The 16,499-nt window shown below is 40.9% G+C and overlaps 2 protein-coding genes across 14 annotated transcripts in view; one reads left to right on the forward strand and one right to left on the reverse strand.

Annotated features, from left to right (window-relative positions):
• The window catches only part of FHL1 (four and a half LIM domains 1), a 98,525-nt gene extending 92,113 nt beyond the window's left edge, over nt 1-6,412 (forward strand). For all 12 annotated transcript variants that reach the window (XM_072626668.1, XM_072626669.1, XM_072626666.1 and 9 more), the window contains 4 exons: nt 1,008-1,182; nt 1,695-1,864; nt 2,300-2,486; nt 4,932-6,412. In XM_072626668.1, coding sequence (XP_072482769.1) covers nt 1,008-1,182; nt 1,695-1,864; nt 2,300-2,486; nt 4,932-5,086 — 687 coding nt within the window. In that variant the 3' untranslated portion in view covers nt 5,087-6,412. The remainder of the gene's footprint in view (nt 1-1,007; nt 1,183-1,694; nt 1,865-2,299; nt 2,487-4,931) is intronic.
• A 7,776-nt stretch (nt 6,413-14,188) lies between these two features.
• Nucleotides 14,189-16,499, reverse strand: part of MAP7D3 (MAP7 domain containing 3) — a 75,950-nt gene continuing 73,639 nt past the window's right edge. For both annotated transcript variants that reach the window (XM_072626663.1, XM_072626664.1), the window contains exon 19: nt 14,189-15,933. In XM_072626663.1, the coding sequence (XP_072482764.1) occupies nt 15,926-15,933 (8 nt within the window). In that variant the 3' untranslated portion in view covers nt 14,189-15,925. The remainder of the gene's footprint in view (nt 15,934-16,499) is intronic.

Here is a 16,499-nt window from a genome sequence, read left to right on the forward strand (position 1 = left end):
TAAGAATACTACTAATGGGGTAAATTTCTCCCCCTCCTATACACAAGTGGAGCACAGGTTCAAGGCTCTTCACCAGATTGGCCACAGGACACTTCTCAGTAGAGGGACTGAAATCTCTATCAGTGGAGCCACCCACACTGTCACAGATCATTGAAATAATACTTAATATCCTGCATTTGTAGAACCTCTGTTCTGTTACTTATTACCAGGCTTTCCTGTAGGCCCAACGAGGGCACTGAAATTCAGAAAGATAAAGAAGGGAGGGTGCTGGGGAAAGGATTGGGGAGCCATAGTCCTGCCATCCCAAAGGACCTTAGCATTTTTCCATTCCATGGATGAGGCCTACAAAGGTGAATTACTTGCCCAAGGTCATAGAGACAGTAAGTGACAGAGCTAGGATTCAAACCCTTGGTTTCCTGATGTCAAATTGAACCTACTTTCCCCATGAAACTTTGGTGGAGTCAGCTGACATCTTTGGGTCCCTTCCAGTTCTCTTATTCTACCGTCTGTGACCTAAGGTTGCCCAGCTTATTCCTGAATGAGCTGAGTCTAGATGCCAGGTGTTCCTCTACATAGGTAATACAGACAAAAGCTGAACAGCTGATCAACTGACCCTGTATGAGTCAGTTAAAGGCGCATTCTCAGGCCCTTTAAACCTATGAGGGCTGCTTTCACATGTGAATCGTGCAGAATGTGCATGAAATGCAGAACCAGCACCAGTGGAAACTTGTACTTGTGTTAAAGGGCCTCAATGCAAATCTCTTAAAATCTAGGAAAATTTGGACACTGTCTAATGGGAAAAACAACGTGACATTGAAATGACTGTTACTTCTGTCCTTCCTTTGTGGCCAACTGAAGATTAAAAACCAACACCTTGGGCCATAATGAATTTGCAATTAAAAGATGGTTGTTTCTCTGGTGCTGAACTAAAAATGGGAAGAAGAATCCCAGATTGGGAATGTACATGTGTCAGGGGAGATTCACTCTTCATGCTGGTCCTTTTTTAGGAGGTGCATTACAAAAACCGCTATTGGCATGACTCCTGCTTCCGCTGTGCCAAGTGCTACCATCCTTTGGCCAATGAGACCTTTGTGTCCAAAGAAAATAAGATCCTGTGTAACAAGTGCACCACTCGTGAGGACTCACCCAGGTGCAAAGGGTGCTTCAAGCAAATTGTTGCAGGTACTTACTTCCAATAAGAGATTATATTCTGAACCTAGAGGTCAGGCAGGGGCAATATGCATTCAACAGTACAGTGAGTTCTCCTTTGGTTCTGAGGCTGAAAGCTTTCAGGAAAAAGAGGCCATGAACCTCATTAGAAGGAGGGCTCATAGACATAGTTTTGAATCTCACAGATGATGAGTGTGTGAAATCACCCACTTGAGGCAATTCCCCCATTCATGGCACTGTACCTCATAGAAATTCTAGTTATGAATGAGCAGCTTACATCCTGGCAGCTACAAGGGAGCGTCTTGTGGCTTGGATGTGAATTGATTGTGTGGGCATATGGATTTGGATCCAGGAAAAGTTCCTAAGTTCGTTCTCTCTTGCAGAGGTAACTGAATAACTTTGAGCCTGTCTCCTCCCTGCCCTGTCAGTGGAAGGAGGAGGGATGGAAGGGGGAGGGCTTTCAGAATAGAATCAAAATGCTTTACTGGATGATGCCATGGCAATGCAACTGCTTCCTCCCATAGGAGACCAAAATGTGGAATACAAGAAGAATGTCTGGCATAAGGATTGCTTCACTTGCAGTAACTGCAAACAGGTCATTGGAACCGGCAGTTTCTTCCCAAAGGGTGAAGATTTCTACTGTGTTACCTGTCATGAGACCAAGTTTGCCAAGCACTGCGTGAAGTGCAACAAGGTATGTTTTCAGGAAGGTTCCTTACTTTCTTAAAGCACCTACTGTGTACAAGGTTCCATATTTGGGATGACAAAGTGAAAAGGATGAGAACTGGGGACAGTAACTCAGCCAGTATGGCTGGAATGGAGAATATGTGAGAAAGCTGGAGAAGTAACCTATTTGAAGAGGTGAGATTTAATCTAGACTGACTGAATACTTTTACCCCCACTGGTAGGCCCACTGATATTTTCCTCAGCATCTATTTCCTTTGCTATATAACCAGCTCTTCCTACAACAGCCAGAGCAGTGAGAAAGCTCTTCATTAGCTCTCCCAGTTTGGTCCTTAAGTGGATGTGGTCCTTAGCTGTCGGTGTAGACACAAAGGCCCAGTTTGATAGCACTCACACAGTCCCGGAAGGCAAGCAGTCAGTCTTTGACATTGACTTCTTGGTCTAGGCCATCACTTCTGGAGGAATCACTTACCAGGATCAGCCCTGGCATGGCGAGTGCTTCGTGTGTGCCACCTGCAGCAAGAAGCTGGCTGGACAGCGCTTCACTGCTGTGGAGGATCAGTATTACTGTGTGGATTGCTACAAGTCCTTTGTTGCCAAGAAATGTGCTGGATGTAAGAACCCCATCACAGGTAGGCTGATGGTTCTTCCCCAGGAAATTTTTCATGTTTATTCCTTGTTAGCACAACTTTGGTCCTAGGGGTCAGTGTTAGCAAGAGAATGTGGCAGGGAGTGGGAAAGAGCACTTGTGCTCTGCTACTCCTTCACTCTGTAACCGTGGACAAGTCACTACTTTCCTGCCATCAAGGGTTGGGTTAGATGATCTAAGATCCTTTCAAGCTACAACATTCTGTGAAGCCAATGTTGGTGAAGCTTAGAGGGGGGCAGTGGTGTTTAGCTAGTCCCTAAAGTGGGTGCTTGGTTTGGGAATACATGATATAACGTAAACATTTCCAGTGACAGACCAAGTGCTTTGCTTACAGCCCTTCATTCAGGAAATCTTTACGCAGTGAAGCGCTGTGCTGAATGAAGGAGCTGATGATTTAGGAGCAGATCTTAGATTTGAAGCTGGAAGTGACTCTGCTGATGTTCAACTCTTTGTGACTCAACTTGGGGGTTCTCCTGGCAAAGATACCAGAGAGGTTTGTCACTTCCTTCTCCAAAATAAGATTTATGGAAAGATATGTCCATATCTTGTCCAAGAATCATATAAAATGAGAAGGCACGAGAGGATCATACTCTGTACTAATGGAGGTAGTATTCATAGTGACAAGATTATGTACCACCCAGTGTCCAAGTGTTCTCCCAACCACCCTGTCAAGGAGGCAAGACTAGCACTTCCCCCATTTGGGGTTTTCTTAGCAGAGATGGTAGAGTGATTTGCCATTTCCTTCTCCAGCTCACTTTACAGATGAGGAAACTGAGGCAACCAGGGTTCAGTGACTTACGGGAGTGGGGGGGGTTGTCACATAGCTAATAAGTTATCTGAGGCCATATTTTAACTCCAGAAGATGAGTCTTCTTGATTCCAGACCCATCACTCTATCCACTGCACCAGCTTATCCAAGCTAAGCCATGTACACATAAGCAATTATAATCCAATGAATGCAGGGTATGAAAGAGAAATGTTGTCAAAGAGATAGAGGATAAATATATTTGAAAATTTCAGGTTAGATTTTTTTCCCCTCTTTTAGTAATCAGGATTCATCCTTCTTCCCCTTTAATTTTTGTAGCTATATTCTGCACTATGTAGAATAATTTTTCTTTTTAATCAGCCATTAACTAGAAGATGAGAAAAGGCTTTTTAAGGAGGTGGCACTTGAGCTGAGCTTTGAAGGATGAGCAGGAACTGGATAGGCATCAGGTATCCTTGTCAGAGGAAACCAAGTCCTCAAAGTCTGCCAAGAAGTGAGGGGAACAGAACCTGGGATCTAAAATACCTCACTGATGGTAATCCTTGCCCATCAGCAGACTGTTATATATGCACTGGAGAAGATAAGGAGAAAGTGCTTCCCACTGTAACTTGGCCCTTGATTAGTATGGCCTAGTTCAAAGTGCTGTGAAACACCTTGGGCTGTGGCACAGGGTTCAGCGTTCACCTACCACCCAAGGGAAACTCGGGCTTTCTCAGGACCAGAGCTAGTATGAGTTAAGTAGCAGAGCAACAGCTGCTTCTTTAGGGGTGGTGGCTTTTCTTATCTTAAAAGAACAGGCTAAGCTTGCCTCCTGGTGGCCACTTCGATGAAGTAGGGTGGGACACTGTGGCCACAACAATGGACATCTTTGAAAAGTAAATAGTCACTAGCAAAATGCCTTAGAAACTGCGATTTCTCTGGCCTCAAAGCTCACTATTCTAGGGGAAAGAGGTGGGACTAAAGCAACTCTGCTCTGTAAAAGGAGATGGATTTCATTTCTCTTACCTGAATCCACTGCAGAATGGCCTAGGTAATCTTTTAAGTCCCACTAGTGTTATTTAAAACAACGACAATGGCATCCTATTGGCTCACAACTTTTTTGCTCTATTTTTTTTTCAAGCAGTAATCCTGAAAGCTTTGAGAAAAGAGAAGAAGGTATGAGTTGGGAAGTAAGCAGACTGGAGTGTCCTAATTTGCTTCAGAGAGGAAAGCTCTAGCTTGATTGCTTAGAAGTAGCCCTTAAAGCCCTAATTGTTGAGATGGTTAGGGGATACCCTCAAAACCCCAGAATTTCAGCACTGACACCCAAGTTCATCCTCTGCCCCTGAGCTAAATCCCACAGCTCAGCCTGTCTGCTGTCTCTTTGGACTGGGCCTCCTTGGCGAATCTAGCTTTCTTTATGTGAAAGCTAGAGCTGCTTGTTCCTCCTGAAGATGTTGGAGGGTGAACAAGGAGGGACAGAGAACGAGCCCTGGCCCACAGTAAAGTCACTTCTCTGGAGCTTCGGTTTTCTCATCTGTCAGATGAAAGGGGGAGGGGGGAGATGAATAAGACTTAGAAGGTCTGTCTGAGAATTAAATCTGACAGATTCAATTTCGAGGAGCTGGGGTTTCTGGTGATTGTAATTCACACCTTTCTTGGTTGTTTTTCTTCTTCCCAACAGGCTTTGGTAAAGGCTCCAGTGTGGTCAGCTATGAAGGGCAATCCTGGCATGACTACTGCTTCCATTGTAAAAAGTGTTCCGTGAATCTGGCTAACAAGCGCTTTGTCTGCCACAATGAGCAGATCTATTGCCCCGACTGTGCCAAAAAGCTGTAACCAGACAGGGTCATCTGTCCTGGAGAATGGAGCTTGAGTCCTACTCTCTATATGTCTCATTTGAGCAGGAGCAAGTCTTCAAAAAAAATCACAAATGTTAGCTTTCTCTCATTTTACAGTATGGCTCATAAAAAGGTGCATAGTGACCACCTTTGGTCCTAATTAAAACTGCAGCAATCCCATTTAAACTTTGCTTTTGCTAATTAAGTCTGAAGACTGTTATTAAGTAGGTAGGTGCTTATGCATGTTGCTTTAAAAAAAAAAAAACTAACCTAAAAAATTGTAGCTTGCCACATATACAGCTAATGCCGTGAACAAATAACATACTTCCTGAGCCCGTTGCTAAGATTCTCGGGAAGGACAACATAGGCTTTAATCATACTATACCTGACAGAATTCTGTCCACAAATAGACCTGTAATCCAAAGTATAGTAGTAGCCGCCTTTACCATAATCGCTAATGGGAGCTGAAGAGGGTCTCGTATTAATGACATGAGAGGTTTTTGCCTTGTGCAAAGTATAATCTTATCTCTCTCTCTTTTCTGCCTTTGTGTTTTAAAAGCAACTAATGCAGCATTTTATAGAAAGGCTCATGTTTGAAGTGAATTCTGATTTGAAGTAAGCTTTCTGGTGCTAATAGCTTCTGGCTTTTGTGCATAGCGTGTGTTCCTGTGCTTTCTTCTGCAGCATGCATGACATTTTGAAAATGTGCGCTCATAAAAGTAGTTTAGGGTCTTTCTGATTAATTACAGCATGGTAAATAGGAGTGAAAGCTTAGCTACTAAAATTGCTTTTTTTAGCTGCTTTTATTAACCAGATTTTGCTTTGAAGTGTTATTAATATAGTTAGTCAAGTTAATGAAATCTGCATGAAAGCATTTTAACCTTTTGGATTGTTTATGCAATTTGGAAATGTATCCCATAGAAATGGTAAGAGAAGCACTAGCTAACACTGCCACAGCCATTGTATTTTTACCTTAACTTCTGCTCCTTGTCTTGATAAGGAGAAATGGACAGCTGACTTTGTAATGTTGAGTAGAACTTCCCCTGGAACACGGATGAGTAGGGGGAGGCCACTTTTGTCTCAGAAGTGGAACAAATTGGAAAACCACTGCTCTGTTGGGTACTAACATTTTAGAAATTGCCCCCCTAAATAGAACAGTAACTGCAATAATGTAATTTTAACAAGGCACTAAAATGTGTAACCATCTTGTCAGTGTGACAGGTAACGAAAGGGGCTATAAAGAAGTAGGTTCATCCTAGCCCATCCACCATAGTTCTGTCATCAATGACTTTAACATCTGGAAAATAAAGTAAAGTATAACTACCTTGCCTGTTGCTTTTTTAAAAAAAAGTTTAAAAATTCAACCACATCACTAAGACCCCATCGCATTAACCTTCTGCAGATGCCCTTGACTCTACAATTTCCCTTATGTGGTCAGTCAGAACTTACTCCACTGCTGTCCTCCACTTCCCACCAGCCTTTGCTTGAATGTACTTCACTGATGGGAGCCCTATTTTTACTTCTCCAGGAAACCCATTAGCTAAGAAAATGAGTTGTGTAGGACAAAGCCCCTTGAAAGCTGATGACACAGAGAGTTTAAGACTCATAGGTCTGCTAGGAAAGAGAAATCAAAAACCTTGACTATCAAACTGTGGCACAGAATACACCAAAATTTCCCATCAGTTTTGAAAATGGGTGGCAAATTGCTGACTGAAAGAAACTTAAAGACATGGACTGGTTAAAGGTCAGAGACATAATGAAAGTATCTGAGAGAAAGTCCTTTTGCTCTGAAGGGAAAAAGGTCATTCCGCTTATGACTCATCTCAGAAATTGAGTTGGATTCAGGAAACATTTATTGAGTGCTCACATATGGCAGTGCGTGGTAGATAGAGCAGGCCCTGGGCAAAGCACTAACCTCGATGTCCCAGACTCTAACTTGAATAATGGTTGTCAGTCTTCACTGGTACAGGGAATTTCCTCACTGGGAGTTCCCAGCACCAATGAAATTACAGGTACGAACAAAATAGTGCCAGGTATCGTACTGTGTGACATGGGACACAAAGACAGCTTATATTTTACTGGAGGAAATCACACAAGTATGAAGTACACAGTCATTTTCTTAGCAAGGAAGCACTAACAGTTGGGGGCAGGGAGAAATCAGCAAAGACCTAGTAGAAGAACTTGAGCTGAGTCTTGAATGATCTGGGGATCCCAAATCAGAAAGGTGAGGACAGAGCACACTCCAGGCACAAGGCACATGGCCTGTGTGAGGGAGACAGACAGTCACATCTGGGGAATCTGCTGGTCAGGAAGGCAGGAATGTAGAGGAGTAATGGAAAATCAGTCTGAAGAGAGAGAGAGAGTGGCTCCATCTCATGAAGGGTTTGAAATGCCAGTGATTCTAACCTATGATCCTAAAGGCAATGGTGAGCCATTGACTTCCTGAGCAACGCGGTGGCATGTGCTAGAAACCTAGAAAATCAGACCTGTGCTCTGAAAAGAACAATTTGGCAGCTATTTGAAGGATGGGTAGGAAAGAAAGGTGGACTGGATTAGGAGGCTGTTACGCAATAATCCAGACAACAGGTGCTGAGGAGTCCACAAGGGGAAAGAATAGGGTAGGAAAGGAAAAAATGGACAAGAGAGAAGGAAGATTCAAGAATGACTTCAAAGTCACAAACCAAGGAGGCTGGAAGAATGGTAGTATTCCCAATAAACAGAAAAGTCAGGAAGCATTTCAGACTACTATGCAACATTTGGTTGGCTAGTCTGGTGGTTCAGAAACAGGGCTCAGGAAGGAGGGGATTATGTATATTTGGAAGCAATTTGCATAAAGATGACAATTGAATCTATAGGAAATCGTGACATTCCCAAAGAAGAGACAAAAAGAAAAAGAGGGTCCAGAACAGAGGCCTACATTAAGAGGGGCGAGATCATGATTCAGCAAATTCAACTGAACAGTCGATCAGACAAGTAGGAAGGAGGAAACTAGAGAGACCTGTTACAAAAACACACAGCGGAATGTTTCCAGGAGAAAGGAGTGGTCAACTGTGTCAAAAACCATAAGGAGAACAAGCTGGAGGATTTGAGAAAAGCCCAATGAATCTGGCAAATTAGGATCATTGGTAACATTGAAAACAGTGACATTCAAAATCAAAGATGAGAGGTGCACTGTATTCCACAAAATAAAGATTAGGATGCACACCACCCCCATATCCTGCAAAGCTGAGCCTAATCACTGATGAAAAAAGATGGACCTTCAACAACAACAAAAATTTAAGTAGTTCCTCCAAAAGAATCCAGAAATAAGCAGAGAATTCAACTTATAAGCACTCCAAATGAGAAACACAAAAAGTAAATATGTGCTCTTTTCAAAAGTAAGGAACAATTCTAGGCCAAGAGACGTTACTGTTGAAAAAATGTTGACTGAGGTTCAGAATCACAAGAGATCATCAAGGTACAACAGGATGTAAGGGGCTAAAATCTAAACAGAATTGAGAGTCAGGAGGAGAAAAGAATGGAAACAAATGGAATAAAATACAAATCTAACAATTATTATCTTAAAGGTGAATGGATCAACTCCCTAAGTAAGATTTGCCCCTCTCATGGCCATTAAAAAAAAAAAAACCAACCTGGCAAATTTCTGGCCATTTTGCCTGAAGGCAAATATAAAATCCTGCTCAGGATTATTGGAGTAGGAAAATCAATGTGTGTGAGAAAAAGTAGACATGACATTTCTAGGAGTGTGGGAGAAGAACTTCTAATGTGGAAACTGTCTCCACTGATCCAGGCCAGCAGCTCCTCTAACTTCTTACCTTAGAGAGTTGCTTGAGGAGCAGAAATGATTGGGTGCAACATCCCCAGTCCAAACCAGGACTTGAATCCAGGTCTTCCTGATGTACCATACCATGCTGCCTCTTCTCCCCATCAATAAAATGGGGATAACAACACTTGTACTACCTGCCTCACTCACAGGATTGTGAGCAAATCATCTTGTGAACTGCAAATCAATAGATAAAGGTGAACTCTTGAGTTCGGTCTTGAAGGTCATGTAATTTATAGGTATGCACCATACCCAGACCTACTATTTTTGAAAAACTTCTAAAACCACTGAGGAGTTAAGAGAAAAAGGTGACCCTACATGAGGCTCTGGTTTCCTCATCTTTAAAACAAGAGGGGTGAGTGGGAATAGATGATCTTTAAAGTCCACACTGTCTCATCTACAACCCTAGCCCAATGATAAAATGCTATGACAGTCATCGACATGTACAGTCATTCACCTGTGGCTCATCCCTGAGGACAAAGGTATTATATCATTTTCATTTTTCTATCTCTGCCATCACCTAGCACAGCGCCTGCACGAAGTAGGTGCTCAATAAATGTTTAATTCAATGATTATTAAAAAATCTATGACTCATTACTTCCCTATCTAGAATTTTCCTTCTCTCAGGTTCAGCCCTTCACTCCCAACCTTGAACATTCATAAGACTTGAGAAGAGCTTCCTATGGCCATCCAGCTTGCTGTATATAGGAAAAAAGAAAGAAATCCAGTGCCCCTACCTAAAATTAGTCTAATCCAACTGTCTCCTGGCATCCTTCTCAAACTTCCACAAACTACCCTCAGACTGTGAGAAGGGGAAAATGGAAGAAGTATATATGTGTGTCCTGGACCCTAACCACCGCACCTCTGAGTTTAAATAGAAAGACGAAGCATGAGAAGAAAGGTCTATTTCTCTCTATTTACTCACCATTCCTCTGTGTTAGGGATAGCTGACAGTACCTGATACTCCAAAGATTTCTTAGCAGTGATAATCCCTGCAGTGTTGGTAGGCAGCTTGCATCTCCTTTCTAGGCCTGGATTTCCTGTGCAGAGTCTCTACTCACTGCAGGCAGAGGTGTAGCCTATGGCCTGTGCCACCAGCAAGCCCAGAAACCTAATCCCCAAAGCTCCAGTTTGATGTTAGCATCTCTCCCCCAGTGCCCAATGGCTGATGGAACTGTCTTAAGAGCAGAAGAGGCCATGGGGAAGGGCAGACCTTCCCACCTAATCGCACCATCTCTTCCCTGTTTCAAGTGTAGTCAGTACAGTCCTGCTTCCAGATGTATCACTGACTCAGGTTCTCCTCTTGATCCCTTGGGACCTATCTGGCTCCCATAGAGGTGAAGTGAATTGCAGAAACATACTATCAAGAAAAAATTGCTTCACACAAGAAACACATAAAGAATGAAAACATGACACTAGAAAAGAGTTTCCTGTTTTAGCTGATTCTAAAAAAATAGGAGTTGCAATTTTGTCATCAAAACAAAAGTAAAAATTCACACTGTCAAGAGAGAAACATGGAAATGACAACATACATAAAAGTACCATAGACAATAAGACAATATCATTATTAAACTTACATACCTCAAATAGCATAACATCTAAATTCATAAAGGAAAAGCTAACTGAACTTCCAAAGGCACGGAGAGTAACAATAACTGTAGAATATGGAATTGTTACTCCCAGAGCTGAATAAATCGAACAAAAATTTTAAAAAGAGGAAAATGTAGAACTGAACAGTGTTGGAAAAACGGCATCTTCTGAATAGAAATATTAATGAATATACCTATTTCTCAGCATCACATGCTACCTTTACAAAAAGAAATCATGTACCAGGACACAGAGAAATTGTTAACAAAAAAAAAAGGACAAAGACAAAGAGGCAGAAATAATGAACGTGTTTTGTAGTCCATGACATAATTCAACAATTAATATAGGGAATACAAGTCAAAAGTACAGACCTAAAAGGAGAATAAATTAAAACTTTCTGAATACCAAATCATAGAAACAATCAGGAACCATGTAAAAGAGAATGATAATACAATATTGCAAAACTTGGGGAATGAAGGTAAAACAGTTTTCAGAATTAAAGGCTATATCATTAGAGTAATAAAGTTGTTTCACAGTTAAGTAGAAGGGAGGACAGTTATTAAACTGAGCATGCAATTAAAGAAAATTAAAAAACTAAAATAAGCTCCCCAAATCTGACAATTAGAGAAACTGATAAAATGGGAAACAAAAATTGTAGAAATGAACAATACTGAGAGCTGGTTTTTTTTTTTTTTGAGAAGATATACAAAATCAATAAAGATTTAGTTAACTAAAAAAGGAAAATCCAAGTTACCAAAGTGAAAAATGAAAAAGATGGATTCACAACTAACAGAAGAAATAAAAATAATTATCAGAAAGTGCTACAAAAAGTAGAGAAAGAAACTGGAGGTTTGATTTCACTCATAGGCAGCTAGGTAGCAAAGTGAAGAGTGCAGGAGTTGGAGTCAAGGAGACCTGAGTTCCAATCTTGCCTCAGATACTTCTTCTTAGCTGTGTAACTCTTGGCAAATCAGCTTAACCTTTCTGTGCCTCAGTTTCCTGATTTATAAAATGGGGATAGCACCTACCCTCACAGGATTGTTGTGAAGAGAAAATTATTTAACTATTTGTAAAGTACTTTACAAATCTTAAAGCTCTATATAAATATAACCTGTTATTCACTGGTATGGGGAAATTAACAAACCATAAATTAATTAGCAAAGATGGGTGGAGGGGAGGGGGAGAAGAAACCCTGGTCCAGATGGATTAACAAGTGAATTCTACAAAATATTTAAAGAATGATTAGTGATTATGCTAAAATAGTCTTAATAATTAAAGAAATAAGCACGCTGCCAAACTTGTTTTATTAGACAGATATAGTACTGAAGCCCAAATGATGGAAAGAGCTATCAATGAATATGACTAATAAACTGTGATGTAAATATTTTAAATAAAATTCTAGGGAAAATGTCATTCAGTCATTTCAGTCATGGCTGACTCTCTGGGAACCCATTCGGAGTTTTCTTGGCAAAGATACTGCAGTGGTTGGCCATTTCCTTCTCCAGTTCATTTAACAGATGAGAAAACTGAGAAAAACAGGGTTAGGTGACTTGCCCAGGATTATTCAGCTAGTAAGCTTCTGAAGCTGGATCCGAACTCAAGTCTTCCTGACTCCAGGTGAAGAACAGGTAGGTGCACTGTACCACCTAGCTGCACAGGAAAAATATTACAGAAAATAATTCAGTATGACCTAAATGGATTCTATCAGGAATGCAAGGATGACTCAACATTTAGAAAACAATTAGTATAATAATGAACAACAAAAACCATCTGATTAAAAGTCTTTGCTAAAATTCAGTACTCATTTATCTACCTTTAATTTTTTTTGATGCCTTTTATGTATGCATATATTTGTTATTTCTGGATATAATCCTCCAGGGCAGCTAGGTAGTGCAGTGGATAGAGCACCAGTGCAGGAGTCAGGAGGACCTGAGTTCAAATCTCACCTCAGACACTTGACACTCACTAGCTGTGTGACCTTGGGCAAGTCACTTAACCCCAATTGCCTCATCCTGGGTCACGTACAGTCATCCTGATGAATGTCTGGTCAATGGAGGAGAAGTGAGGTTGGTGACCCGCACAGCCCTCCGTCACTCAAAACAAAGTCAAGTGCAAGTCATGTCATCATTTCTCTGATGGTGTGGTCTTCTTTGGCAATGAAGGATGAACGCACACACGCACGCACACACACTCCACCACCACTCATACCATTACCAGTAGGCTTTCCTTTATAAACAATTTTTTAAAAAGCTAAGCAAATCTGACAAATCAAACTACAGATAATAGTATTTAAGCTATCAATATCTGATAGCTTAAAAGAGCATTGACTGTTGATGTACCCTACACAATCCTGGACGTCCACAGTCTCCCACTTCTTGTCTTTTTTTAAAGGAAGTTCCTATGGAGTATGAGACCAGGTCTTGGGAAATGATTCCTGTGTCAAAACAAAGTGCATCAATAAATCATCTAAACAACATTAAGTCTAATATATTGACATGCGGACATCAGTCACGGTTACTGAGCTCACTCAGATGGCTGTATTCAGGTCTCTATGCTTCTACCCATGAGGATCCTAATCCAACAACTTCAAAGGAGAGTGGCTGACAGGTTAAGGTATGACAGGTTGAGGAAAGAGGTAAAGTTTCTGACCTGAGACAATTGTATAATGGTGGTATAATCCAGTGGAATGGATGAATTAGGGAGTCAGCTTAGAGGGGAAAACCTGAGTTTGTTTTTGGACATGCTGCAAGTTTGAGGGGACTTCCAAATTATTGACCTCCCTGTGGGTCAACATGCCTTTTTTTCCAAATAAATGATTATATTATGCAGAGTGGACAATGAGTGTCATCACTTGGTCAATAAATTACTGGATCTGGATAGCAGTAACACAAATTTCTCTAGCATTCTGAAGGGAACTGCAGGGAGTACCCTATCCCTACAGGGTCTCAGGAAAGATATATTTGGGTTACTTTGGAAAAAGCATAATAAAAGATTAGAAACAAAGAATCAAGCTTTTAAGGCAAATTCATCTTTTTCTTTTCTTCTGTGGACTCCTCCCTCCCCTAGAGATGGGCACATAGTAAAAATAACTAAATAATACTGTACTTCAGAGCGATAAGTAAAACTCTAGAGTTAAACTGGGAAAAGCAGTAAAAGCACTGGGGCACTAGAAAGAAAATCCCAGAATCCAGGGGCCAGGAGGGGCTTCAGAGATGTACATATCAATATGTATATCAAATATACACATATACATATACATATCAAATGCATACTTGATCAAGAATCTAATTTCAAACCAAACCAAGTTTCCAGAGTGATTTTCTAAGTATCTTGGATGTGTAGTTCTATACAAAGTTTTATTGTGCATGACCTTAACCTGAGGTTGGAGCATGGAATCCGAATCAAATTCCAAATTCTGGCTCTGCTACTTCTGACTTAACCTGACTTTGGCTGAGTCCCTAGCCCTCTTGGCCTTTTTTCCCTCCTCTATAAAATAAGGATGGATGATCTATAAAGTCCCTTTCCAACTCTATATCCTAGGATCTTATGAATGCAAGACACCAACTGAAGAGAATGACAATGCTGCTGTTTTACACTGTATTTTCTGTGCAAGAAACGGTGAGGAAGAGGCATGGAAAGAGGGAGGGTAAATACCCAAGAGTTATAAAACACAACAATTACAGACTCAGGGAATTTGAGTCTAATTTATTGAACCTTGCTGATGTATTGGTCATAACTTTGTTAAGAAATGGTACTATTCTTACAGAATAACTATGTTAACTGTTAAAATAACAAATGTCCATCTGCAAAGTAGAGTGAACATATATACATAGAGCTGTAACAGTTTTTCAACAAATAACCTAAGTGCAGAAAGAAAACCTGCATCTTTTTTCTTCAATCGATTGTCTCTGCCAGAATGAAAGAGCTAGTATACAAAAGTACTACCTAAGTCCTACCTAAGGCACTGTTCTCACCTCCAACCATTCCTCTGAAGTCTGAATGGCAAAGGTCTAAGACATCAGGAAAGATAAGGGTCCCCCCGCTCCTCATTCGAGAACGGGTTTGAGAGAGGAACACAGTTCTGCCTCAAAAAGCTGGTGATTCAACAATAAAAAATTCATTAGCATTTAGGCTGATTAATTCATACTCAAGTATCAGGCAATGGTTTAAGTAGGATTTGATGAAGCAGTTTTCATAAACCACTTATCCATTACATGTGTGGGTGGGTGGTGGTGGGAGTGAGTGAGTGAGTGAGTGTGTGAGTGTGTGTGTGTGTGTGTGTGTGTGTGTGTGTGTGTGTGTGTGTGTGTGTGTGTGTGTGTGTGTGTACTACATGGGCTTAAGATTACTGGTGAATTTCTTTGCAGCTATTTCAAAAGAAGCGATTCATCCCTTCCTGATATAGAAAGAAAGGCAGGAAAATTTTGGTTAAATAGCACTTACTGCAGCCTTTAATAGGTAAGGGAATATATATAGCACATACATAAGAAAAAAAAAGATAGTCTAAGATCACTGTGAATTAATAAGCCAATGCCACATGGCGATGGCCACGATACTGTTTTACATACATGAAAATAACACTTATATGTCCGTAAAGACATAAATATGCAATTTGAAAGGAAAATGTTAAAAAAAAAAACCCTGACATTGTAACCATCTAGGACAAATACTTCCCCAGGCCTCATATTTCAGAATGTAATAGAGTATATGAGCGTGAGTGTGAGTGAGTGAGAGAGAGAGAGAGAGAGAGAGAGAGTGTGTGTATGTGTGTGTATGTATGTATGTATGTGTGTGTGTATGTGTGTGTGTGTGTGTGTGTGTGTGTATACAGACTGCAACTTAAGCTATTTTCTTGAAAGGAAAGATACATAAATTATGGCAAAACACGATATGAAGAACTATGAAACCACCAGAATGTCCATATTAAACACAGCGTGACAACGCTCCTGAGAGCAGTCTTGGGTCCATCCAAGAGATCTAGTAAGCTCTTTCCAGATAGTGAATCTTTCAGAGTCGAACAGTAAAAGGATGAATGTTATTTAGGGGCTTTAAATAGGTTGGAAGCAAATTCTTTTCTTCTTAGGAACCATTATTTACCAGTCAGTTTGTAAGTCAGTTTGGATGCTTCCTCATCACTTTGCATACGTCAAAGGGAAAAATAAAACAAGCAAGAGACAGCTTAAAGGAAATTACTAAAGGAAACAGAAGTAACACTTTGCCAGGAAATCCTGTCACAACCCAAAAGGAAATGTAACAAACACAAAAGGACCTAGATAACTCCCTGAAAGTACTCAAGGTGCACGTGGAGAAGTATCTCTTTCTCCTGGGAGCTCAATTTTAACAGGGTTGAACTGGAGTAAAGGCAAGAAGCAGCTTCCTGAAGAAAGATCTTTAGATGGGATCCAGTGACTTCCAGGATCGGAGTGTTTAGAGATCTGTCCAAAGAGAAAACAGTGAGAGAAAACTCTGAGTATGGAGGATTCTGGTTATGTGATGCCTTTCTCACCAGCTTTATCACTTCAGTACTACAAAAAACCTTTTTCCTCATCCTCAGCCTTTGCAACCCCCTCCCTCCAGCCTCTTTGCTGCCAAAGCAATACCCCTAAGAAAGAAAACCAAAATTACTCTGGGAAGAGCAAACAGGATGTTGAGGGCACCAGGGACCATGCCACCCAAATTGGGTCAGCTGAAGAAAGTAGGGATATTTAGCCAGGAGAAGAGTAGACTCAAGAGGGACGGGGAGAGATGTTTTAGGTACTTGAAAGATTTTCACCTGAGGAAATGAGTTAGAACTCATTCTCTTTGGCCCCAGAGACTGCAAACAACAAATGGCAAGTTTTACTTTGACATAAGAAATTCCTAACAATTAAAACTGTCCAAAAATAAAATGGGACCTTTTTGTGGGTACTGAGTTTCCTATCACTGGCTGGAAGCATTCAGAAGCAACTGGATATGCAGTGGATAGACAACAGGGCCTAGAGTCTGAGAGATGAGTTCAAAT

Source organism: Notamacropus eugenii, chromosome X, assembly GCF_028372415.1.
Source record: "Notamacropus eugenii isolate mMacEug1 chromosome X, mMacEug1.pri_v2, whole genome shotgun sequence".
NCBI lineage: Eukaryota > Metazoa > Chordata > Mammalia > Diprotodontia > Macropodidae > Notamacropus > Notamacropus eugenii.